Raw genomic sequence first — 26,788 nt, forward strand, 5'->3', positions numbered from 1 at the left:
TTTTAATGAACAGATTTTTTAACCACATAAATATCTTGATCCCAAGAAGTTTTTATCCCTTAAGCTTTTAAGATCATAAATTTAAAAAAAATTAATTAATTTCATATCGAGTCAAACTAAACGGAGAGAATACATGTTTCAACACTAAACAAGTGGATACTTCATAAAGTAAAAATCTAATCAATCTCCCATAAGTACCTTGGACTTTGTTCTGCACTAACAGAGAAAGCCTCTAACATTTTGCAATATAGTTTTCCTAGTTAGTTCTAGTCTCCTTTTCCTTAGAAATAATGGATTATCATTTTCAAGCTCTTATAGGGCTTTTAGCCTTTGTATTCTTGTCTATTATCTTATGGAGAAGAACACTTGCATCAAGAAAATTAGCCCCTGAAATCCCTGGGGCATGGCCTATTATAGGCCATCTTCGTCAACTGAGTGGTACTGATAAGAATATCCCATTTCCCCGAATATTGGGCGCTTTGGCCGATAAATATGGACCTGTCTTCACACTGAGAATAGGGATGTATCCCTATTTGATTGTCAACAATTGGGAAGCAGCTAAGGATTGTCTCACAACGCATGATAAGGATCTCGCTGCCCGACCGACTTCTATGGCTGGTGAAAGCATCGGGTACAAGTATGCGAGGTTTACTTATGCTAATTTTGGTCCTTACTATAACCAAGTGCGCAAATTAGCCCTACAACAAGTACTCTCGAGCACTAAACTCGAGAAAATGAAACACATACGTGTTTCTGAAATGGAAACTAGCATCAAAGAATTATATTCTTTGGCGCTAGTTAAAAACAACATACAAAAGGTGAATATAAGTAAATGGTTTGAACAATTGACTTTAAACATAATTGTGAAGACCATTTGTGGCAAGAGATATAGCAACATAGAAGAGGATGAAGAGGCACAACGTTTCAGAAAGGCATTTAAGGGCATCATGTATGTTGTAGGGCAAATTGTTCTATATGACGCAATTCCTTTCCCATTGTTCAAATACTTTGATTTCCAAGGTCATATAAAATTGATGAAGAAAATTTACAAAGACTTAGATTATATTCTTCAAGGATGGTTGGATGACCATATGATGAAGAAGGACGTAAACAATGAGGATCAAGATGCCATGGATGCTATGCTTAAGGTGACACAACTTAATGAATTCAAAGCCTATGGTTTTTCTCAGGCCACCGTGATCAAGTCAACAGTCTTGGTAAGTTTATGTCACCATTGCTGTTTAGTTTCGTAGTTTCTCTATTTCAATTTATACGAACCTATTTCACGTTTGAGAAGGAAGAATTTTAAAACTAGTAACTTTAAACATGTCATAGCATTTGTTTTGCTATAACTTTAAAATTTGTAGTTTTAAATATCTTATATGGAAAAGGTCCAAAATTGCCTCTTTAGTATCCACCTAGAGTCACTTTCACTCTCCGTTAATAGTTGGACATGTTTTTCCCCTCCAAAAGTCCCGCACAGATCTGCCATTATATTATTTTCAAATTCAGAAAACATGATGGTGTAAAGATTGAACGGTTCACATGATGGTTATGTTAATGAAATCAGTGGAGATTTTAATAGAGAGATACATAGATAGTAAAAATGAAGAAGAATGGTGGTGTCGTGTATTTGTGTATTCTGAGAAAAAGTAAAGTTGTGCATGTGACGAAGATTGCTTTGCCTTTGTGTGCTCCGTAAATGTGCTGTGTGTGTTAATGGAGGAGAGCAATCGGTCGATGGTGGTGTTCTAATCCCTGTGAGAATTGAGTGCTATCAATTCTAGTGGGTTATGTGGGTGTAGGACTGAAAATTAAAGAGGTAGAAGAAGATAGTTTAATTGTGTGTATTGTTTTCTGAGTGAATAAGTGCCTAGGTCCCCGTGTATCCATAGTGACATCTTTATGAATGAGTGCTTTGTGTACTAGGTGAAGAATGAGCGAAAATGTGAGTTAGAATTATTATGAAGAAAACTTCACAGGGTCTGAAATTGCCCCTCAACTATACGAAGAGAACACTTTTGCCCTTTTCCGTAACAATTTTTGGATTTTTCATTCTTTTTCAGATTTCGTCAGCTGGATTTGAAAATAAGGGCAAATACATGACACTTAGCTTGTGTAATGGTAGAGTCAAAAACAAAAAGGCCCAACTATTAACGAGGGATGAAAGTGCCCCTAGGTGGATTATATAGGGACAACTTTGGCTTTGTTCGATATCTTATGACGTGTGGTTATAAAGATTGTTATTAAGGGTAAAATAAATGTTCAAGTTAAATTGTTTTCAAATTTAGAAAGAGGACATTTTTTTTAGAACAGATTAAAATACAAATTTTTGTTTATACTATAAAGTGTGAAGGAGTACCTATTTGATACACATTTAGGAAAATATTCCCAAAGACTACCTATCGAAATAACTAAGATTTGTATTATGGTTACAATGTTTGTGTATTGTAAATGCATAAACTGATGACGCATTACCATATTTTCCACCGTCATCTTGGAATTCAGTGTAATTACATCTGTATTTGATCTGTAACAAAATTAAATAATGTATGCAGAGTTTGATCTTAGATGGCAATGACACAACAGCTGTTCATTTGATATGGGTAATGTCCTTATTACTGAACAATCCACATGTCATGAAACAAGCCCAAGAAGAGATAGACATGAAAGTGGGTAAAGAGAGGTGGGTTGAAGATACTGACATAAAAAATTTAGTGTACCTTCAGGCTATCGTTAAAGAAACATTGCGCTTGTATCCACCTGTTCCTTTTCTTTTACCACACGAAGCAGTGCAAGATTGTAAAGTGGCTGGTTACCACATTCCAAAAGGTACTCGTCTACATATCAATGCATGGAAAGTACATCGCGATCCTGAAATTTGGTCAGAGCCCGAAAGGTTTATGCCTGAGAGATTCTTGACGAGCAAAGCAAATGTGGATGCTCGCGGTCAGAATTTTGAATTTATTCCGTTTGGTTCTGGGAGACGGTCGTGTCCAGGGATAAATTTTGCGACTTTAGTGACACATCTGACTTTTGGTCGCTTGCTTCAAGGTTTTGATTTTAGTACGCCATCAAACACGCCAATAGACATGACAGAAGGCGTAGGCGTTACTTTGCCTAAGGTAAATCAAGTGGAAGTTCTAATTAGCCCTCGTTTACCTTCTAAGCTTTATGTATTCTGAAAGTGCAAATCATCACTCGTGGCTTGAGTAATTAGTTATACTTTAATATGTTTCTCGTGTAAATTTTATGGGGCCGTATATGATCACTTGTAGTGGTTGTGCATAAAATGAAGTTGTGAATATATAAACTTCATATAAGTGCCAGTCTTATTTAGTTTCTTGTCTTATTATTGAGTTCTAGTCTTTCCATACCACGTACATACCAACTAACCTTTTTGTTTTCTGAATAACAATTGTTGCCCGGGATAAATATTATACTTCTGCTTATGCATAATGTGTCAGGTGTTTGTCTTGATTTTTTATCATATTTGATTTTTTTATCTCTCGAAAGAAAGAACAATATATTTACTGTTTGACCAAAAGATATTGAAACTTTTTTGATTAAATTAATTAAGAAAGTTGAAAAACTAAATCTTAGTCAAACATAGTAAATTCCAAATCTATAACCAAACCAGAAAATGATATATAAAATGAAGTAGAAGCGGTAAATTATCGAAGCCTTTCATTTCTTCTTTCACCAATCGGTGAAGATGACTGTTGTAGATATATATTGGAAGATTGTTTTTCTTCCTCTTTACTAAGGAGATTACAGAGGAGAAGGAGAGAAAAAAGCCCCCCCCCCCCTTCCAGGAAGGTCTCATCCCTATATATAGTCATGGAATCCTTGGCATGTATTTGGGCCATAGTCCCCTCACATCGCATCCATTTTCGTTGTTCGGTGAATGCGTGGTTTAGAGTAAATGATATCGTCTTTCCTTGTCCCACTGTTTGGACGTGGTCTCAATTGGATCGACCACAGCGGTCAGATTTTGACCAATACATTTACCATAATTGGGTTTTCCTTCTTGTAGAAGAAATTATAAATCGTTTATATTTGGCTAGTCCCTTTTCTTGTATGAAAAAGTTTTGAACTTCTATAAACTGAGGATCCTTTCTTCATGTAGTGCCTAAGGGGTTTGAGAGTCTTGTTTAGGGGAAGAACTTTTTGGGACAAGTGTTAGTGTGAAATTTGTGTTTACCTCTTCGCGAGATTGTTCTCTCTGTATTTTGTACTCTCTTCTATATAGTAGATTGCTCATCTCGGCCTGTGGACGTAGGTCAATTGACCAAACAAAGTTAAATATTCATGTCTCTTTTGGTATATTTTTCTTTTGTTATCTAATTTATCGTCGTTCAAGTTTTGTTTTATTAGCTTCCGCAAGATACCTGCTTTTCTCGATCCTAACATAAGGTACAATAAGTATTTGTGACGATCGAATGGAGGACCGCGAGGTACACTCGACAAGTGTTTTACTTATGTATAGGATGCGATAAGTATTTGTCACGACAAAAAATTGGTAGACCGCGACCAACACTCGACAAGTGTTGTTACCCTTTAAGCGGTCCTAAGTTTTATCACTAAATTGGCTAAAACAAGCAATCTTGCAACATCTTGAGCATTATAAAACCATTAGTACAGCTAGGGGTACATAGATCGGGTTGGTTCGGATTTATGATTACCAAATTAAACTAATTGTGTCGGATTATTAAATCTAAAGATCAAACCAAACAAATAAAATTCGGGTTTTTCACTTTCGTTTTTTCTCGAGTTTTCGGGTTATTCAGATTTTTTTACCGGTAAAATCTTCGTAGAACAAAACATATAAATTATGCTCAAAATATTTCTTTAGTCCTAGTAAGATACAACTATATAAAGTATTTTCCAAGAAAATAATACAAAATATGAGATATGTCATGGCATTATCGTAAAATATTCAACAATAAAATTATGTAATATAAATATTGCTAATTAAAAAGCAATAATAAAAATAAACATAATCTAAGAGTACTAAGTCATCCTAAAATAAGTAGACTAATAAGGGAGTATTAAATACATGACTAAACACTAAAGAAAAAATAAAAATTGGTTATGCATTTTATCTAAATTATTACAAAACAAAAAATAGATATTCAATACATTCCCGTTCGTAGTATTGAATTAAATGTCTTTTGTTAGCATTAGTATTGATTTGATTTTGGTTTGGGCTTTTGTTAGCACTATTTAATTTACTAATGTTAATGGCTATAAAACTTATTGGAACATTCAAAAGTTCTAACTCCAACCTTGAAATAATACCTCAAAAAATAAAATTATGAAATATTTATAAATTACATCACAATAAGTATATTTATATATTAAATATATCTAAAATTTCTATATATGTAATGTCAGGTTGGTTTGGTTTCGGTATGTCTTTCTTTAGTTAAAACTAAACCAAATCAATTATGGTCGGGTTTTTTTCCAACACCAAACTAAATCAAACCAACTTATAGTCGGGTTTTTTTCTCTCGATTTGACTCAAATTATCGGATTAGTACAATTTGTCGGTTTTCTTTGTACACCCATAAGTACAGTTGTTATCTCTTCCTTCATTTGCTAATGCATCTCTCTAATTTATTTCTTTCCCTCAAACAATAGATGATTTGAAAGGTATCGAAGAAGGTGCCCATAATTAAATTATGTCATAGGTGTCGTTTTGGAATTGGAAATATTGTTATGGCTTTAAGCGTTCAATGAGCGATTGGACGCAAGACAAGTTGAAATAAAGTAAAAGGAAAGAAACATGTATGAATGAGACAAGACATAATTTCAAAACAGCATAACTCTTAATATACAAAAATTTTGATAATGAATTTTGAACTAAAATTGAAGTTTGCGAAATGGGTTCTTATTGGACTATACCATGTTAAGAACAGTGTACTAAAGTCGTGTTATGCGAAAATGAACACATCAAACGCTATAAGCCTATAACACTGGTTTGAACGCTCTAACATCAGGTAGAAGAGAGAGAGAAAAAATAATATTAAAACTGAATACTATAGTATTGAGCGGATGTGAGATATTATGAAATTTAACCATGGAATATTCATCGTGAAGAATTTGAGATTGTTGATCCAAATAGAGACAAGTCCAATTAAACTGAAGCTTTTAAACTATCGTCAATCACAATTGCCATCTTGAATGAAATTCCAACAAGTTGAAAATCTCGGCGAAATCTATTAATTCTCTACTCATAGAATACATCAGATTAATTACTAAATCACATTCTAAGGAGAAAAATACCAGATCAAAATCTTAGAATTAACAACTAAATTTATTATGTTCTTAAGGGAAAAAGGAAAAAGATTAAGACTTGCAAAAACTAGCAAATGGCCTCGACCACGAGCCTCTTGGCAATATTGTCACAATTAGTCGATCCAAGAATACTTTGAGATGCAGCCACAGAACAATTTTCCTTGCCAACACACTCCCTTTGGATTATAGAAAGTACATCACTGTTGCTTTCACAGCTTCCCTTCTCAAAAGAACCACATGTCCCTTGTGTATCACCAAAATTTGCAAATTTTATAGCAGAAATTGGTCGATCATGGCATGATATGTTCATCAACTTATCTTCATATGCATTTCCACAAGCACTTCCGACTCTAACTGTTTGGAAATTTACAAGTGATGGGTTGCCTCCGAATTCTTCAAGCAAGACTATCTCGTTGTCACCATCGTTGGACAGGAACGAACGTGGAACATGGTACCTACATAGCAATTAATTATTGAGATTAGTAACATGTTAAAATACATTGATAGTATTAAAAAAAAAAAGTTATGATGTGAAACTAACCATCTTTGAGTAGGCTGACCACAGTTGGAATTGCATTTTTTATCACTATATGGACCACGGTAGTCACAAGGGTCAGTAGAACAGCCATCTTCTTCTGCCAAATAACTTGGCCAATAACGACCTATGCTTTGACCATTTACCCAGGCTAGCCCCTTGCCCAAACCTTGTAAGTCCACAACCACTGGATCATTACCTAATGGAGCTGTAAAAGTAGCCTGACACAAAACAAAATGAGTTTAAATTCTATACATTGACAAATAATTAAGTCAGTTATAATATAATTACAAGTAAATTTGTTTAATAAAACAATAATTGGTAAGGTGCTAATAAATGATGAGATATGTATGTTACCTTGTACCATGTCATCATCCTATTAATAGGAACATCATGGGATTGCCATTGAGATACAAAGCGTGGATTTCCAGCATATAATTTATTTTCAAGTCCATGCAGATCAACCTTGTACGACCATTTGTGTGCAGACAAATCTTTAACTACACGTTCATCACCATTTCTTCCAACTATTTCCACTGGACCAGGGACTCCAGTTTGAATCAAATCAAAACGAGGTCCATAGTTCTGTTAAATTCCAAAAATTATATAATTCAGTTGTCAACATAAACTAAAGAGTTTTTTTTAAGTTACTAAATAATTAGAAAGAAATACACAATTATCTGTTGTTGTAGATAGTCTTCACATGATATAGTGTAAGGAAATATACAAAGTGTACAAAATAAAGTTACCTGAAGGCCAACAGTAGCACTAAGCAATGTAATCTGATTCTTTCCAGGATTCAATTTAATCTTGTTTTCAAAGACATAATTGAAGATTCCATATGTTGCCCATTTCGACCCTACAATAAAAAAAGTACAATGTTTAGCAACCAATTATTCAAATTAACAACTAAATTAAAAAACAAATAAAAATATACATTATGAATTAATTAATACCTAGATATTGGCCATTGACATAGACATGTAAGATGTGGCCAGTGCCGTTCACTCTAAGGGTCATATCATCACTCCAGATTGGATCATCTTTGCCAAGGTTAAAACTGTTTTAACAAATAAAATAAAAACTAATAATTCAACATTGTAATTGGAAAAGAAGATATAGTTCAAAGCAATTAGAGAAAATTAAAAAGAGCAATTAATTACCTTGTCATGTACCACATATAGTCACTAACATCATCAGCTACCTTTTGATCAAGCAATTTATTTGCAGAAACGTGACCCTTTCCCAGTAGCACAGTCTCATCAAGTTTTTCAGGCCTCCATGACCATTGGAGAGAAGCTGTCTCGCTCTCTCCCTCATTTGACTTCTTCACCATAATGGAAGTTTGTGTATTCACCTATAATATTGTGACATGTACAAAATTAAATTAATATTCAAGATATCAAAAATTTATGTAGTTACAAGATAATTGGTATGAATTTAACTATTACCCCCTCTGGTCCATTTAAGTGATTTTTTTGGTTGTTTTCACACATATTAAAGAATCTACCTTTTAGCATTAATTAACAATGTAATTGACCATAGTAACCTTAGCTAGCGTTTCCGAATTTGTTTTGAAAAATCTGATTTGAAGATGAAAATGTGTTTGGACATACGTTTTCAAAACATATTTCCAACTTTATTTTGGAAAAAACATATATATAATTCCCAAGTTTTGGGATTTTGGCCGAAAATAAGCAATTGGGGTGATTTTGGGATTTGGGGTTTGGAATTTGGGATTTTGCCAAAATGTGGCAAAATTTATGGCCAAACATGAGTTTTGAAAATAAATTCCAAATTTATTTTGGCAAAACTCATGGCCAAACGGGCCTTAGTTTGTTATTGAAAATATAACAAATGCTCTTATGCTCTTTACTCTAAGGGCAACTTTGGAAAAAGAAGTTAATTATATGTAACTTCCACAATAAGTGGAATTACTAAACTGAAAAAAGCAAAAAAAGCAAGTAACTTTTCTATATCATGTTAAATTACACCGATATAATTTTCTTTAATCGGACAGTGAATATAGGTTAAATTGATTTTGTTTTAAGTTATGTTGAATGTACCAAAAGTATTTAATTACCTTTGCTGTGTTGTAAACCTCAGTCTTGCAATCTGGAAGAATACTTACAGACCAAGCTGGAACATTGTATTTAACACCTTCATAAGTGATGGTGGCATCTGTAGTTGTATTTGCATTGCTCAAGAAGCAGCTTGATTTGTCATCCAAAGCATAAATTGTAACCTAAAAAAAGAACATTAACATAAAATATTTTTTTTAAAACAACAAAAAAGATAATAATGATAATACACTATAAATTTTTTATCAACTTACAGAAACGGAATTTCCCAAATCATTGTTTGAAATATTGCCACTGGTAAGTGTTTTCTCCATCGAATGCAATACATCATGAAGTTCTTTCAGATGCCCATATTTTGGCTGGTTCAAATTTCCTTAAGTAATAAAAAATTTAAATTAAGTTAATTGAAAAATCGAAAATAATATTAAAATTAACAGGGTTAAAAGTAAATAATTACCAAATTCATCAAGTGGTGCATCGTAATCATATGTTGTGGTAATATATGGACCGCCAGCTGTTCTGCCAAAGTTTGTCCCACCATGATACTGAAAAAATAGGACGAAATTATTTTTTGGACAAATATAAAAATTTGCAAATAAAGTTAAAGGAAATATAGAAAGAGAATTAATAGTATGATCTCGTTATAACTCACCATATAGTAATTTTGGAACGTGCCACCAGTTTGAAAGAATCTTGCAACAGCAAATGCAAGGTCCTCTGCTGTTCTATGAGGATCTCTGCCACCCCAATTCTTGAACCTTAATGAATTTAAGAGTTATGTAAATTAACAATATTTTTAATTAGAGATAATTAAAAATATATAGAGTATTTGTTTTTATAACTTACCATCCAGTCCAGTTTTCAGTCCACATCTTTGGGCTATTGGGATTGTTAGGAGTAAACTGATCACAATACCAACCATTGCACGTATTTATCTGTTACAAAATATAGTTTTATTCCATCAATACACTTAAAAGTAATACTTATACATAGAAATACTAACTTTTATGCACTGACAATAAAACTTTTAACAAAACCATTATAAAGTTATTATAAATAAATTCTAATGATTTAGATTAATTGGTAACCTAATAAAAATGATAACTACAACAGATCAATATTATTTTTCACTATCGATGCGTATAACTAGAACTCTTATATTAATATATGTAAGAAGAATAAGAACAATTTACCATGGGTTGAGGAGCGTCATTCTGTTGGCACATAATCCATGGAACTCCAATATTAAGAGATTGGGCCATATTTGAACACCAATCAATATAAGCTTTACCAGCATCTCCATAAGCTGTCTCTACATTACCATATTCATTCTCAATTTGTGCTAGAATTATAGGACCTCCTTGAGATGCAAATAGCTTCTCTTCTTTCACCATGTTAACTATCAATTGTGTAAAGTTTTTCATCTCATCCTAATACACAAAAGAAAAACAAAATCATAAGTATTAGGATAACAGTGAAAAATAATGCTTTGTTGCTTAAAAATTACTATATAATGTCAAAAACGGATTTAAAGTTCTTTTGTGCATTCAAAAGAATTCATCGTTTTCTGTTCAAGTTAAGTACACATATTAAATTTAATAAAACTGATTTTAGGTTCTAGATTTGCCTGTGCAAAATTTATTATGTGTATTACCATAAAAACGCTGTTGGCTGTGCGCAACTGAACGCCAGGCATATTGTGCAACCACACTGGAAATCCTCTGCAGAAGTGAAGGAGATAAATAAAAACAAGAAAACACCAATAAAAAGGCCAATACACTAATGAACTATTTAGATATAATTCTGAAATAATTAATCTAGCTTGATTATTACATACCCATAGTTCCATTCAGCGCAAACATAAGGTCCAATACGAAGAACAGCATAAAGTCCTTCATCTTGAATTGTTTTCAGAAACCTTATCAGATCTAAATTTCCAGTAAAATTGTATTCGCGACGTAGTGGCTCGTGGGCATTCCAGAATACATAGGTTTCAATTGCATCAAGTCCACCTTCCTTGGCTTTCTTTATCAGATCAGGCCACATCTACAAAAAAGGTCAACCGAAACAAAGCAATATGTTTTAGAGTATCGTAAAAGAGTATAGTAAAGAATATATAGTAGTAAGAAACTAGGGTTTACCTGAGCAGTGCTTCTAGGGTAATGAATGGAACCAGACAAAAGAACTTTTCTTTCACCATTAATGGTGATGGCTCTTCCGTCATGAGAAACTTGATAAGCATCACAAGTGCTAATAACTAAAAGTAAAAATAAAAATAAAAGAGTTTTGAAGGAAACCATTGTTGAAGGGAGAAAAAAGATATAATGCAGATTGTGTATTAAGGAAGGTATATATAGAAATCTGGTACGTAGGATCAGGTTCAACCTTAGTCAATCTCGGTCAGCAAGATATTTGAATTGATAATGATACCAAAAGTTGTTAGGATAAAGCTAATTAACCATAGAGTTTAATTTTTATACATTACTAAGTATTTTTCTACTATTAGGTTACCTAAAAAAATAAATTCTGAAAATCATCCATAAAAAGGGGAACTATTATACAAACCTGAATAAACGGATAATGTTTCATTACTGTATATAAGTAAAGAGTTTAATTTCTATACTGCAAAGGAAAAAGTTAGTAAAATTATCAGCTTATCTAAACGATAAGCACATAATAAGTATGTATATGATTATTATTCTAGAAGGGAGAATTTGTAGTTTGAATCCAAAACAATTTCTGGCGGGAGAATTTCTTCGTGTAACAATTGAAAACTTCCTTAATTCAAATTTGCAAAACCTTCATTGTTTTGGAGTCCATATTATTATAGCTCAAAGCATAAATTTTAAATCCATATTATTATAGCCCAAAGCATAAATTTTAAAGTACCCTTACAAAGAGATAAATTATTCAAAGCAATTGACTCACTTATTATGAAAAATCAATTGTCTTCGCCTTTTCTAATTAAGCTTAACAATATTGTAGATAGGAGTGTACAAGGAAACTCGAAAAATCAAACCATATCAAACACCAAACCAACTCACTAGATAAAGTGATTTTTTTATATTTGATTTGGTATGAAATTTAAGAAAAGTAAAATCTGCGATGTTGGTGTGCTTTCGTTTTATAGTCAACTGATCACGCCCAACTATGCCTTATAAAAAGTACTAAGCGATCGTTGCAAATATAATCCGTTTTACAAGTCCGGAGTCGAATCCCACAAGGAATTATTCTACTAATGACAACTGCTAGTTTCGCAAGAATTCAAGTAATCAACTTTCAGAAATATTGAATAATGAGTTGAGTTTTTACTAACTAAAAACAAGGTAATTAAATAGGTGTAATTTTATTATTAACAAAGCAAATATTATAGACAAGATTAGAAAGGTCTAGGGTTACGATTTTCCCTCTTATCGGAATCCTTCCTGTTATGTCTCCTATAAATTCGCCTAGATACTCTTTACCGATTGTGACCACTTTAGGTGTTGTAATTCTCTTCCGAGCAATTACAACAATTTATTAGACGTATTTTTCCGAACTACGCTAGCTAGTACTAGTTTACTGCTCACTAAGATCGCACCAAGGTTTTGTTATTCCTAATCTCACCTTTAAACCCTCCGTATTTATCCCTCGTATACGTTAGGAGTGATGTGATTCAACAACCACCTAAATATGTACCTTTTTCCAAGTAATACACAATAAATAGGCATAGTTAATTGAGGGCCCTTCAATCAACCATAATAACACGTAGTTGAACAAGTAGAGAAAATCCAATGGCAAATTTATATTAAACGCAACAAAAATTCATCCTCCAAGAGGTTCCATCAAACCTAGAATAAAGGGTTTAGCTGCTCAAAATTGTTTTCACCCGTGGTCAACTCAGGTTCGTCCCTTGATAACTAGGGACTATGGTTCATTTTACACTCCTTCTTACTTGAGTTTTGATTAAAAATGTATACAAAATAGTCCCAAAGGCTTATATGTTATACTTGTTTGCAGAGTTTGGTAAAAAGGTGACAATTAGTCAAAACCAGCTCAAGAAGGAGTGAAACATGCACAAGTACCAAGAACAAGTCAAGCACAGTGCAACAGGTTCATTGCGGCCGTATTTCATTTAGTGTGATCCGCAGTGAGGAGATTCAGAGAGGTGCTTATTTTGGAAACTCAAGCAACGCTGCAGCAAAGCGTTTTGTGCGGACCGTACTAGACTCACCGCGGCCGCAATCGAGATTGTGTAGTCCGCAATGATGGGGTTCAGAGAGTTGGGAGTTTTGAGGACATAGCCAATGCGGTCCGCGGTCCTTTTTGTGCGGACCGCAGAAGAAGCCACCGCGGCCGCGGTGCATTTTATGCGGCCCGCGATGGCCAAGTTCAGAGAGCAGAGATCTAAAGCCAAGAAGCCTCACCGCGGCCGCACTCGATTTTGTGCGGACCGCACTACCCCCGTAGGGGTATTTTTGTCCAAAAAATTCGGCCTAGTATAAATACTTTCTTTTCCCATTTTTAGGTCATCAGTTGTAATCTAACTTTGAGTTGCGCTCGTGAACAGTGGTTTTTGACTATTTTGAGTAATTTGTAGCTACTTTAACACTGAAGTTTCTTTATCTTAGTTTGTAATTAAATCTTATGGTTTTTTCTTCATTTATTTCTTTGTTTTCTTCTAATATCATGAGTATCTAGACCCATTAGCTAGGGTTGTGTCTCAACCTTAGTGTGAGTATTTGATGGGTCTTTAGTTTTAAGGCTTGAATGTCTATGGGTGTTTGATATTTAGACTAATTTGTGTTTCCATGTTGAATTAGTGGTTGCAAACACTAATTTGTGCCTTTTTGACTTGAGCTCTTCTTGAGAAAGAGAGCTTGAGTCTAGGAACATTAGTCCAACAAGGAATTGGGGCGTATTCAGGAGATTGATAGCCCCAATTAAAGGGTTAAACCTAGAGATAGTAATACCCGACTTGAACCTCAATTGCTTGCACAAATTATCATACCCAATTGGTCTTGAGAAAGTCAATTAGGGCAAAATTACTCAAACTACTGAGAGGTATAGAGTGAGAAGTTTCGTGCATTGGTTATATCTAATCCCCAATATGACAATCTTGCCTTAGACTCGAGAACCCATCAAGTATCTACCTACGAGAAAGTCACTGCCCTAGTGTCTCCTTAACCATTTAGACAACCTTTCACGTATCTTACTCTTAGCTTAATTTAGCATGTTATTAGCATAATATTAAAAGTAATATCAAACCAAAAGATGAATAGAAGAGTAACTAAGAGCAATTACGCATTTTTAGTTTAGATAGGAATCCAATTCCCACTTCTAGCTCCCTGAGGATTCGATCCCGACCATCTCGGGTAAAAGTTGCTTCGACCACTCTCGCTACTTTGTGGTGGTGTAGGGTTGGCTCCGATCACCCCACCGTCGGCTCCTCTTCAACCACTCTTCCATCAACCTCTATCCTTCGCCTTTTCAGCCTCTTCGTCCTCGCCCTAATCCGACTCATCGACCAAGTGAAACACTGTAGAAGCCAGAATCTCCGCTAGCGGGGTAGCAGCCTGGCGAACTAGGACCGTGCGAGGCTGGGATTTGAGGAGTAACAGCGGTCTGAGCAGGCTCACTTGCAGCCACAATGAGTACGGGCCGGCCGAAATACCCGACTGGCGAAAAGCAGGCGTAGGAGCCCTCGCCCTCCTTGAAGCCCTCCGATCTACCAACGAAGAAAGATAAATAAGAAATAGAAGGACAAAAAAGATGATATAAAGGTCAAAACTATAAAAGTCAAAGTAAAGTGACTCGCCGGCCGCAGGACTACACCCAAGCCTCTTATTAAATTGTGACCACTCGCGAATCCCCACCATTTGAGGCAAAATCTGACTCACCCAGTCGTGAATGTCAACGACTGGAGAATGAGGATCCCTCTCGACTGCAAAAAGAGAAGGAGAACGATCAGATCGCCAAAAATAAACAACGAAGTCATTTGGGAGAAAAACACTTACAAGCAAAGTTCCACTCCATGGGGTATTCGCATGGGTTCGATACCACGTGCTCTGTCTTCACGTAGAAGAAATTCGCCCAAAAACGACGATTATTTTTATCGTCCATCTTCACCACCAACCCCTTGGTTCCGCGGTGGCGCATTTGAATCATCGAGCCCCTATAAAAACTTGGGGCGAAGAGGTGAAGCAGATGGCTGAGAGAAATACCACGGTTGGCCAGCTCCTCGTACTTGATAAGCATAAGAAAAAGCTTGTATATGTACGGAGAGAGCTGAGTGGGCACACACCGTAAAAACGACAAAACTCTTCCACCAATGAAGGAAGAGGAAGTGTATAGCCGACAACGAACGGGTACGCATAAAATACGCAATACCCTGGGCAATGTACTTGCACTCATCGGTACTAGCAGGGATAAGTTCGACGTGGGCCGGGATTCGCCACTTAGCCCTAAATGCAGTAATCTCCGTCGCATCCATCTCAGAAATGACGGGCTCGGGTTCACCCTCAGGTGGGTTCTTGAAGTCTGACCTAGCCTTCCCCGAACGTGGAATTATCTCATCCACGGTGGGAAAATTCTCGTCTTCTACCATGGTTTCTCCTTCTTCATGAGGAGGCACGTCTACGGCCAAAGTTACAGGATCAGAGGAAGCACTGGCTATTTTTTCTGATTATATGCTAAAAGGAAGTGCAAAAGTGAAAAAAATGACAATAGCTGAAAACGCTAAAGGGAGAAAGAAAACACAGATGCGGAAAATTTAAAGAAGGAGAAACTTGGGTTTCAAAAGCTCTAGAAATGCAATAGCTCAAATGAGAAATACCCATCCCTATTTATAAGAATATGGGCACCCTGATCGAGAAAGCCCAAATGCCGCCTCATTAATTCCGAAACGGAAGAAGCACGGGAAATGACGTAACGTATTGGGAACATGCGCCATAATGACGCATGATGAAATGATGTCATTTCAAATCGATGTAACGGTCAGATGTGGCTCTTGAAGCACCACATCATCACCTCGCCATAAAAGGGTCACTCCTCGGCCAACGTGCTCAAAATTTTCAAATTTGTAACTGGCAAAATTCGCCCATCGAGCTTGTAAGCACGTGATTTTTGCTTCACGGACAATCGCTCCAAAAGAAAATAAAAATAGTGGCAAAAGGCTTCGCTGTACAATTTTTCGATCTTTCCGTGACATGCGTTGTTAGTCGTTTGTGAGTCTGTCCATTTTGCATCTAGTCATTATCAAACAAAAATACAAAAAATATATGTGGCGTTAAAAGAAATTTCAAAAAATATAAATATATGTGCATCGTCCGTTTTAGGTTGTGATTTAACTTACTTGGTATGATAATTATGTTGAAACGCCATATTGTTATTTGTTTTAATTTCATTTGTTTTATTAGTTATTTTTATTTTTATTTTTTATTTTTCTTTAAATTGGAAAACAAAAGAAAGTTGAAATCAATTTGGGCCCAAAAATAAAACAAAAACAGGCCCAAACCAACGATCTGACCCGGTCCAGACCAGGCCTGCCCAGGAACCTCCTGAAACGACGTCGTTTCAGGCAAATCAATCTGAGCCGTCCGTCCTAGCCGATCCAACGGCTCAGGACCTCTTTCAGCAACCCGTTTTTAAACCCGACCCAATAACCGGTTTGACCCAATCCCCCACTTAAACCAAACGACCCCGTTTAACTACAAAACGACCCCGTCCCATTTCTCAACATCAGATCTAAGCCGTTGAGATCATCTGATCTAACGGCTCAGATCCGATCAACCTCACCATATATAAACCTTCCCTTACACCCCACGCCCCCTATCCGAACCCCACCCCTCACTCGTCTCCTTCCCTGAACCCTGAAACCCCCAAACCCTAGCAGCCGCCCTAGTCTCCTTCGCCATTAAAGCCGGCGGCACGAACGCCGGTGACCACCCCCTGAACACCCTAAGACCCCCTCACTCCCCTGAACATGAATCCACTAACCACGAACCTCGAATCATCTCCTATCGTCTCGAATCTGGATTTGAAGATTCGAGACAAAACTCGATCTACACCAAACCTCACCATCTTTGTACCAGACACTCCCCTGACCTTCCTCGTGACCAAACCAAACTCGGTTTGGTCCGAATCTACCCACAACTCCCAAAAATCCAGATCTGGATATCCAGACTTTAGAGCACATGCACTTGGGGAATCCGGCCGGTTTGGACATAGGTTTGAGGTCTAATAGACCTTAATCAAGGTGTTCTCATGTGAGAACACCCTGATTAAAGTTTGTTCGGCCTCAAAAGTTCGAAGTCGAGTTTTGATTTGGGTCCGTTTGATTTCAAACTTTTTCAGTAAGTTTCCTTTTCTCTTTGTTTGGTTCTAATTAAGTTGTCATCATATTTCTTTGTGTTTGTTTGTTATTTTGTTATTTTTCAGTCGGATTTCTTCCATCTCTGTTAAAGGCCTTTTTATTTGGCCAATTGTCTTCTGTTTGTGTTCTGAATACACTCTGTGAAAAGCATGTCCGATTAGTATAGTCGTCGCATAAATAATTCATATAGGCCCCAGTAATTGAACAAAAATTGTCTGATACCCTTTAGGTCCCTGAACGTATTATTTATATGAGCGACTGATTATTACCTGTTATAATTAGTATAGTCGACTCGATGAATGTCATCGATTAGTTTGCTATAACTAATGAATCGAATGAGCTAGTATTTTCACGTAACTAATTGAACTCGGCCACTGACTGAATGCCCCAGTAATGTTTGAAATGGTTTGTTGGCATTGTAAAAATGACTAAAAGGATTCAGTCGAGGCAGTCTTGAATTTGAACTTTCATCAGTTCAACAATGCCATGATGCTGCAATAGGCAGGGGCAGTAATAATCAAGGTTGACAGGGGTATTCTGGGGTGTTAAAAAGAACAAAAGTAATTAGTTTAAGTGAGCTGACAAATGGGGTACTAAATTAGGATTAAACTAATGCCAATGGGGGGACAAGACACAAGAGTATGGGTTTAAAAGGAATACTAAAATAAGCCCATAATCCTGGATTAAAGAATAAATCAGGCGTGGGGAACAAAAGGGGCTGGCACCAAGCATGCTTAGGCATGGGCTTAAAGGGTATGGGCATTCTGCCAATTGGCAGGCAGGGCAGCCCAGCTGTACTGGTGCATTTGGCCTATAAATAGGCCATTTGATAACTAAAAGAGGGCTGGACTTTTAGTCTTCAGAAGTCTAGAGAAAAAAAGAGAAAACGAAAGGTTGGAATTTTAGTCTTGAGGCTGGAACTCTTAGTCTAAAGAGAGGTCTAGTGAGCTTAAAGAAAACTGAAAAGTATAAGGCAGTTTCCAATAAACATTGTAACCAAACACTGCCTGAAAGTTGTACAAGAGTGCATATTGGTCAAGCTGTCTTGGCCAAGTTCTATTGTTTGCATTGACTGAGCTGTTTGGGGTTGTTGAACTGGTGGTTTTGCTGCATTGAACACTCAGTTATTGCTGTTGTTTCATTATTCTTTCCTGGGATTGCTGGCTTGGTTTCGACTATCTGTTAGTCCTTGTATTCTGGGAGATATTGTTGGTTATCTGTGGCTGTGGAAAACACTTGGTCTAGTTGGTTATTGCTGTGTTGTTGCTGCGTGTCTGCTGCTGCTGTGTTTACTACATACTGCCCAGCTGATCATTCCTTTCTTCTTTTGTCTCTCTATACCAGGTACATGACAAATACTCTGTCAAATGTAATTGGAAAGTTGAGCATGAATACAAAAGAAAAGACCTGAAGAGTGACTTTTATACATAAATTGTTACATTAGATATCATGTACTGTATAATAATTTTCATTCCTGTTTTGACAATGGAAGTAGCATGTATGTCCAGTATATATCAATGTAGATTAGCTGAATGTTAGTTTATATATGTATGTTGTTAGGTGAAAACATTCCCAATATAATAGGTTGTATCTTAGATTTAGTTTAACTGTGTAGTATATTCTTTAATGTAAGCCAAGCATGAAAACTATCCCCTACTAGTTAATTTCTTTCCCTTTAATAGGCGATCCCTTCATACCACGCCAATAGAACCCAGAACGAGTTCACGGCCTCAACCTCACAAGGGTCGAGCCCAGGTCGAAGACAGACCAGGCAGGCCCGCATCGAACGAGCAGTGGCCCAGGTCTGGCCAACCGCGCGTGGGCTGGATTTGGGCCCATGATTATTCGTTTGGCCGACTGTGCACGCGGCTTCGGTCCTGATTTTGAAGCATTTCCTAATCACATTACAAACAACTTGCAAGCATGTAATTAATTAGGACTATCTACTGTTTCAATTGATAGAGACGAACACGACAAGAAACGTAGTTGCTATAGGATATCCTTTAAAAAATAAGAACGAGATGAGCCTCGACGAAAATAAACAGAACGCGCAGATGCGGGGCCCTTGTTAAATGTATATTATTGAAGCATTTAGTTTCCGGGACGGGTTGTTTAGCAAATCTCACAATCCTCCTAAAATAACAATACGTTAGTCTCTTCAGGATGCGCTTTAATAAGCCTTACCTTCTTAAAAACTCGGGTGCACATTTATGTGACCCAAATCCAAATCTCGACGGATTCGAAATGTATTTCTAATCACGGGTGCATTGATTGTGACGTGATCCGAGAGGCATATCCATGACGTCGCCAATTCCTTTTAAAAGTAGAACGAGACGAGCCTCGTCAAAAATAAAAAATGTACACAGCCACGGGGCTCTCCAACTATATATATATTAAAACACTTAGAATTCGGGACAGGTCATTTAGCGAATTTTACGGCCCTCCCCAAAACAACCATGCGTTAGTTGCTTTAGGCGCGCCTTAAATAATTTATTTTCCTTAATTCGGGTGCACATTTATGTGACCCAAATCCAAATCTCAACCGAGTCGAGATATATCAATAACCACGGGTGCATTGATGTAACGTGGTTCGAGATATGTTTTCACGACGTTGCAAGTCCTATAAAAATAACAGTGAACGATAAAAGCGGATAAAAGATAAAATTGGCACATAGGTTCATAATTGTATTAAAAATCAGATAAATAAGCCGAATATAACAGTTGAGCGACCGTGCTAGAACCACGGAACTCGGGAATGCCTAACACCTTCTCCCGGGTTAACAGAATTCCTTATCCGGATTTCTGGTATGCAGACTGTAATATAGAGTCATTATTTTCCTCGATTCGGGATTAAAATTGGTGACTTGGGACACCCTAAATCTCCCAAGTGGCGACTCTGAAATAAACAAATAAATCCCCTTTCGATTGTCCTTTAATTGGGAAAAACTCCCTGCGCCCCTCGGGCGCGGAAAAAGGAGGTGTGACAGCTCTGGCGACTCTGCTGGGGATTTGAGACCCAGAACCGATGGTTCAGGGTTAAGAAGTCGAGCTTAGAATAATTGTTATTATTTGGCTTTATTTATTATCTGATTATTACATGTTTTGAGGCTAATGTGCTAAATGCTGCTGTTACCGCTTTGATATTATTTGAACTGTATATAAACTGTGCCGAAACCTTTCTCTTCTCACCTCCGGGGATGTGCTCACTGGTTGAGACTCCTTATTCTGTTAGTGTCATACCCTAAATAAAAGAGGTTCGGAAAGTTTCTAAGCCGGCTGGCCTTTTGGTTCCCGGAAAGGAGCTCCTTCCTCAACTCGAGTTGTCCGCTCGGGTACACTGTCTAGAACACCGACCCAGGTTTTGAACATAGAATAACGTGACTTCATGCCGGATCCCTAGTAGGAACGCTTATTTGCATCACGTTGCATATGACTTAGGGGACTCAACACAGGGGTTGGGTCCGTCTAGGACTAGCAACCTGATATGAAAAGACCATTCTGGTGCATCCCACTGTTTTCCGTGCATTTATTTGTCTCATGCCCGCATGCTGACCGGTGTTTGAATATTGGGAATATTGTGAAAAAAAAAAGGAAATAACGGTTAGGAATTGAGTGTTTATTGTTGAAAAAAAAGGAAATAGCGGTTAGGAATTTTGTCTTTCAAAAAAAAAAAAAATCAATAGAAATATAGATTTTGAAAAAATACTGTCAAAACTCTGCCAAAATTTTGAAAAGTCGTTGTTCTGTCTTTCATAATAAAAATATATCAATAGAAATATAGAGTTGTCTTGTCATAAAAAATCAAAAAAAAATCTTATTTTAAAATTGTTTTTTATATAATAAAAAAGAAAGTCTTGTGTGGTCTTTACTTTTATTATTTGTTACAAATATATGTATATGTATATATATACATGAAAAATTCAAAAGTTTTGCTTTATTTCAAAATGTATATATCTTTATTTATGGCAAAAGTATTTATCTTGTTAAAGGTCTAGAAAAGTCCTTTCAGGCTCCCAGTTTTTCGAAAAAAAAAAAAAAAAAAAAAAATCCAAAATATTTTCCGTTATTGACTTCTTTAGAAAGTTTTATATATATATATGAAAATTCAAAATTCACAAAAAAAATCGCATATATTTTTGTTTTTAGCAGGATAAGTGTCGTTTGTTAAAATCTTATTAATAAATGTGCAGAATGAGCACGATTCCGAATGAACCCTTTTCAATCATGAATAAAATTCCCCTCCAATTGCGGCTCTGGTGGAATGATTTGGGCAAAGAGGGGCATGACGAAATCAAGAAGTATCTGAAAGGCCTCACGAGTTTGTTGGATATCAGGCCACGAGGAGATATCATAAGGGCACTAGTCCCCCACTGGGATCCTGCGCACAATGTCTTCCGCTTCTCAGATTTCGAACTTACCCCAACTTTAGAAGAAATAGCAGGGTATATCGGCAGCACTGAGGCTCCTTTGAGGCACAAATATCTGATTGCTCCAAGAGCTGTAGCAGTACACCGGTTCCTGGACTCCTTAAAAATAGTCAGAACAGTTCATAACCCTGACTTGGCAAAAGGTTTTTGCAGCATGAGTTTCATATATCAAAGATATGGTCACATAGGAGGATTCGACAAGCCAGAAAACCAGTTGTGCAGCAAAGGTAATCGCCAGAAGTGGGAAGAACATAGACGAATTGCTTTCATGATAACTTTCTTAGGACTACTAGTATTCCCAAGAAAAGATGGGAATATTGACATAAAGATAGCAGGGGTCGTCAGTACGTTGCTCACACAGAGTGATAGTACGTTGGCGCCCATGATAGTATCTGATATATTCCGGGCACTCACTTCTTGCAAAGCCGGAGGAAGCTTTTTCGAGGGTTGCAATTTGTTGTTGCAAATGTGGATGATCGAACACCTATGTCACCGAGCCCAGTTTCTGAGCCATGGATCCGCTGGAAAGACCTGCATAGAGGAGTTCTATACCAGAGTTGATGAAACCTACCTACCAGAAGGAGTTGTAGCATGGACCTCATATTTCCATACCCTCAACGCCAGTCAAATACAGTGGGCGCTAGGATGGTTATCGATCGGCGAAGTCATATACATGCCAGCAGCCAGGCCCCATTTTCTCTTAATGGGACTTAAAAGTATTCAACCATACGCGCCGCATCGGGTTTTAAGGCAACTTGGGAGGTATCAGATAGTGCCGAAAGACGAGGATCTGAGCATCCAGGTAATCGAGATCAGTCCCGACGGCCAGTTTCCTGAAGCAAGGGTTCGTCAAATTTGGAGCCAATGTCAATACTTAGAAGCGAATACTTGTGTATTGAATCGGGCAAAAGGGGAAGTTTCGCCCGGGTATCAGGCCTGGTACAAAGGGGAGACATCATCTGGAAGACCGACCAAAAGACCTCACCTGCAAGAATTTGCCAAATCTTCACAAGAACAGTGGGGCTGGTTGGCCAAAGAGCAGGAATATCTCGTCAAAGCAGGCAAACTGAAGCAACAAGTTCAGGATATGAAGTTTGAATGCCAATTACAGTCTGCTGCCCACAAGGGAGAAAAGAACAAGTTAATCAGAGAAGGCGAGATCCTCAAAACTCAGATCCGGAGAATGAAAAAAGAGGCTAATAGCCAGCTAGGAAGCCGGGCAGATAAAAGATTGATAGCAGGGTTAAAAGATCAGGTTGCGGAATGCCAGGAAGATTTGGAAAAAGTCAGGGCCAACACAGCAAAATTGCGAACCAAGTGGGCAAAGGGTGCGATGGCTCGGAGGCAGCACCTGCAACAAGTCATAAGGGAGTATGAACTGAGCATCGGGACATTAAGGGAAACGAATGCCTCTCTTCGAGAAAGGATCCTCAAGCAAACACGAAATGCCCAAGACGACAGAAGGCATTATTACGATGCAATGACCAGAATGGAAAGGCAAATGGAGTTGTTCCAGGATCAGCTTGCCAACAATGCGCAAACACTGGGATTGAAGAACCAACAGATAAGGCATTTGTTCGCAGAAAGGGACAACATCCGGGGAAGGATTGATGAAATAGGGCATTACATCTACATGAAATGCTTGGCATATGAGCGAACACCTCGGAAGACCCTCCTTGTTTCCATCATGGGTTGCGTCCGCCGGATTATGAACGAATTGAAGAGCTTGCAAAGAGACCTTACACCCAGAGCCGCAAAAAGGCCGGATGATGCCTCACGGCCCCTTAAATTGGAGAATTAGTTTTGGTCAAGTCCTGTTTATTTGGCTTGGGTTGTTTTTCCATATGTTGTTTTCTTTTTCGTTAAACCGAGTTTGAAACCGTCGAGTTTGTACTATTGCTATTCCTTGCTTGATGTAATTTGTAATAGCAAAATTTTGAGAATGAATTCAATGATTTCACAAAAATTGTGTGTTTTTACTTTAAGGCAGAACTACGCCTGGTCTGATTCACGCGGGGACGTGATACGTAGGCAATCCCCATAAGATTCGACCGCTTTTAATAAATAAAGAAAAGAAAATGTAAATAAAATAAAACGCGGGGTTTCGCAGAATACTCTAAAAAGAGACGAATGAACAAACCGGGATGACGCATGTGGTTTGAAGCAAAGCATGTAGAAACGGTTAACTGCCTAGGTGCATTGCATCCTCTATGTGTTATGATCAAATCTGTTAAGCTCTAACACTAACAAAGTTTGTTGTTGTCTGATACCAGACAGTTAGTTGTTAAAGAATTCTGGCAACACATTCATACCAAACCAGATCCAAAGGACCGGTAGCAACAAGCATGACCACTTCTGAGAATAGTAATGAGGAAGAAAGGCCGATGAGCCAGTTGCTAAAAGAGGCAATGGAAAAGATTGAAAGGATGGGACTAGAGATGCATGCAATGCAGCTAGCCCTGGCCAAAACGCAAAAGAGCCCTGAGACACGGGGACACGTGCCGGAGTACCCTCACTCTGGCCCTTCCACAAGCCGCCCAAATCCCCTCTATCATCAAGAAAGAAGCCCTCATGATTCCCAAGCTCCACCACCCCATCAACCTCTCCCAACATCCAATATTCCCATTTTTGTGGGACCTGCATCAGCCCCTTTGCAGCGAACGACCAGTGAGCCATTGTTTCAGGCTCACGATACACAATACTATCCCCCTGAGCCTACCTTCCACGCACCGGAACCACAGGTTTACAATCCCCATTTGGAAGTACCGGCAGAGGTTGAGAAGCCGGTTAAGGCCCCTGAACAGGATGAAGTGTTAAGAAAGTTCAAAAGCCTGGAGCAATCCTTCAGAAACTTGCACGGGCTGGGCAATCAAGTCAGCGTGGCATACAAAGATCTGTGCCCTTTCCCAGATGTCCAACTCCCGGCTGGGTTCAAGATGCCCAAGTTTGATTTATATGAAGGGCACGGTGATCCCATGGCACATTTGCGGGGATTCTGTAGCAAAATGAGAGGGGCAGGAGGCAAGGATGAGCTTTTGATAGCTTACTTCGGCCAAAGTCTGAGCGGATCTGCACTAGAATGGTATACCAGGCAGGATTTCAGCAGGTGGTACACGTGGGATGACCTGGCGCAGGCTTTCACGGGTCATTTCCAATACAATCTGGAGATAGTCCCTGACCGTCTCACGTTATTGAGGACTGGGAAGAAACCCGGGGAAAGTTTTCGCGAGTTCGGGTTCCGCTGGAGAGAACAAGCAGCTAGAGTCGATCCTCCCATGAGAGAGGGAGAAATGGTAGACTACTTTTTGCAGACATTGGATCCAACCTACTTTGGTCACTTGGTGACAACGGTTGGAAAATCTTTCAACGAGGTGGTCAAAATAGGGGTCATGATAGAAGAAGGTTTGAGGTCGGACAAGATCTTAAACTATTCGGCACTTAAGGCCACAACCCAGGCTATTCAAAGCGGCACGGGAGGTGCGCTAAGAAGAAAGAAAGAAGAGGTTGCCACGATCGAGGCAGGCAGTTGGTCCAGGGCTGGCAGGCCGCACTACAACCAACCCAGGCCTCACAGGTCAAACTACCCATACAACCCACCACAAAATTTCTATCCACCTCGAGAACCACATTGTTCCGTACACCAAGCCCAGGTATACACTCAGCCTCCGGTTCGCCCACAATGGCGCGCACCGGCTCCCCAGAACATATATGCACCACCACAAAACACTTACCCTCCACCAAGGGCATATAGAAATCCTTCGGGGGCAGGTTTCCGGGGAAATCCAGATGCTAGAAATGACAGGTTGCGGAAACAAAGAACCTTCACCGAACTGGGAGAAACCTACACCGCTGTGTTCCACAAGCTGCGGCAATTAGGTTTGGTTAGTCCTGTCCATACTCGGGAACCAAATCCCCCGCCTCAGAATTTGGATCGTTCAATCAGTTGTGAATACTGTTCAGGGATGCTCGGGCACGATACCGAGAAGTGCTGGAAGTTAAGGCATGCCATACAGGATCTTATTGACAGCAATAAGATCGAGGTCCAGACACCAGAGGCTCCTAACATCAACCAAAACCCACTGCCAGCGCACCACGAAGCTCACATGATTGAGTTGGTGTGTGAGGGAGGCGAATTAAGAAAACCCTCACAAACAGTGATGATGATCCAAGCTGCCCCAAAAGAAGTCTTAACCAGGGGAGGAACAAATATACAGTCGCAGGGAGAAGGCGTCAAGCCGGTAGTAATATGGGGGAAGAACCCGTCCGTCATAACAAGCAAACCCGAGCCAAGCAAATTGGTAATACCAGGGATCCTGCCCACACCGGCAGTCATGTTGAGAGGGGTATGTAGAGAACGGGTGACCATAAAGCCGGTGGTCCAATTGCCTATGCTTGACAGCAGGGCTGTGCCCTGGAAATATGAAAAAGCAGTGGTAACGTACCAAGGAAAACAGGTGGAAGAAGTCAGTTGTGAAGCGCAAGGGCTGACTCGATCAGGTCGATGCTTTGCCCCGGTGGAGTTAAGAAAAACAAACCCAGTGGCAACCAAGAAGCCAGTGTCAGAAGAAGAGGCTGAAGACTTCCTGAGGAAGATGAAGGTACAAGACTATTCTGTGGTTGAGCAGCTGAGAAAAACACCTGCCCAGATCTCACTATTGTCATTACTCCTCCATTCCGAGGAACATCGTCGGGCCCTGTTAAAGATATTGAACGAGGCTCATGTACCCAGTGAGATTTCTGTAAACCACCTGGAAACCATTGCTAGCAAGATTTTCGAGGTGAACAGAGTGACATTCTCAGATGATGACCTGCCGGTGGAGGGTACGGAGCATAACAAAGCTCTATACCTAGCTGTCAAATGTGAAGACTCGGTGGTAACCCGAGTATTGGTGGATAACGGCTCAAGCGCCAATATTTGTCCATTATCCACCCTGGACCAGTTAAAGATTGACCGTGGAAGAATCCGGGAGAATAGCATCTGTGTCCGAGGGTTTGACGGAAACGGAACAGCCACTGTGGGGGATGTTGTACTTGAACTAACCATTGGCCCGGTCCTATTTACCATGGAATTCCAGGTGTTGGACGCCACGGT

General features: G+C 38.5%; 2 protein-coding genes across 2 annotated transcripts; one reads left to right on the forward strand and one right to left on the reverse strand.

Annotated features, from left to right (window-relative positions):
* The first annotated feature begins 207 nt into the window (after window positions 1-207).
* On the forward strand, window positions 208-3,449 carry LOC104246960 (nicotine N-demethylase CYP82E3-like). The gene is made up of 2 exons (XM_009802874.2): window positions 208-1,217; window positions 2,559-3,449. Exons 1-2 carry the CDS (start codon window positions 291-293, stop codon window positions 3,183-3,185), a joined length of 1,554 nt encoding a protein of 517 aa, XP_009801176.1. The 5' UTR covers window positions 208-290; the 3' UTR covers window positions 3,186-3,449.
* Window positions 3,450-6,216: 2,767 nt separating this feature from the next.
* Window positions 6,217-11,216, reverse strand: LOC104246961 (beta-galactosidase 15-like). Its single transcript, XM_009802875.2, has 15 exons — window positions 11,058-11,216; window positions 10,754-10,962; window positions 10,571-10,637; window positions 10,110-10,346; window positions 9,763-9,851; window positions 9,569-9,674; window positions 9,374-9,461; window positions 9,171-9,289; window positions 8,919-9,080; window positions 7,999-8,192; window positions 7,792-7,895; window positions 7,585-7,694; window positions 7,193-7,420; window positions 6,842-7,056; window positions 6,217-6,755 (listed from the first exon to the last, which is right to left on the reverse strand). Exons 1-15 carry the CDS (start codon window positions 11,214-11,216, stop codon window positions 6,368-6,370), a joined length of 2,475 nt encoding a protein of 824 aa, XP_009801177.2. The 3' UTR covers window positions 6,217-6,367.
* Between the last annotated feature and the right edge of the window lie 15,572 nt (window positions 11,217-26,788).

Source organism: Nicotiana sylvestris, chromosome 8 (assembly GCF_000393655.2).
Source record: "Nicotiana sylvestris chromosome 8, ASM39365v2, whole genome shotgun sequence".
Classification (NCBI taxonomy): Eukaryota; Viridiplantae; Streptophyta; class Magnoliopsida; order Solanales; family Solanaceae; genus Nicotiana; species Nicotiana sylvestris.

Coding starts and splice junctions, on each gene's coding strand:
- LOC104246960 (XM_009802874.2), top strand. CDS start 291: ATGGATTATCATTTTCAAGCTCTTATAGGGCTTTTAGCCTTTGTATTC. Junction 1,218..2,558: donor TGATCAAGTCAACAGTCTTG/GTAAGTTTATGT, acceptor TAATGTATGCAG/AGTTTGATCTTAGATGGCAA.
- LOC104246961 (XM_009802875.2), bottom strand. CDS start 11,216: ATGGTTTCCTTCAAAACTCTTTTATTTTTATTTTTACTTTTAGTTATT. Junction 9,290..9,373: donor TGCACCACTTGATGAATTTG/GTAATTATTTAC, acceptor TTATTACTTAAG/GAAATTTGAACCAGCCAAAA. Junction 6,756..6,841: donor GGTCAGCCTACTCAAAGATG/GTTAGTTTCACA, acceptor ATTGCTATGTAG/GTACCATGTTCCACGTTCGT.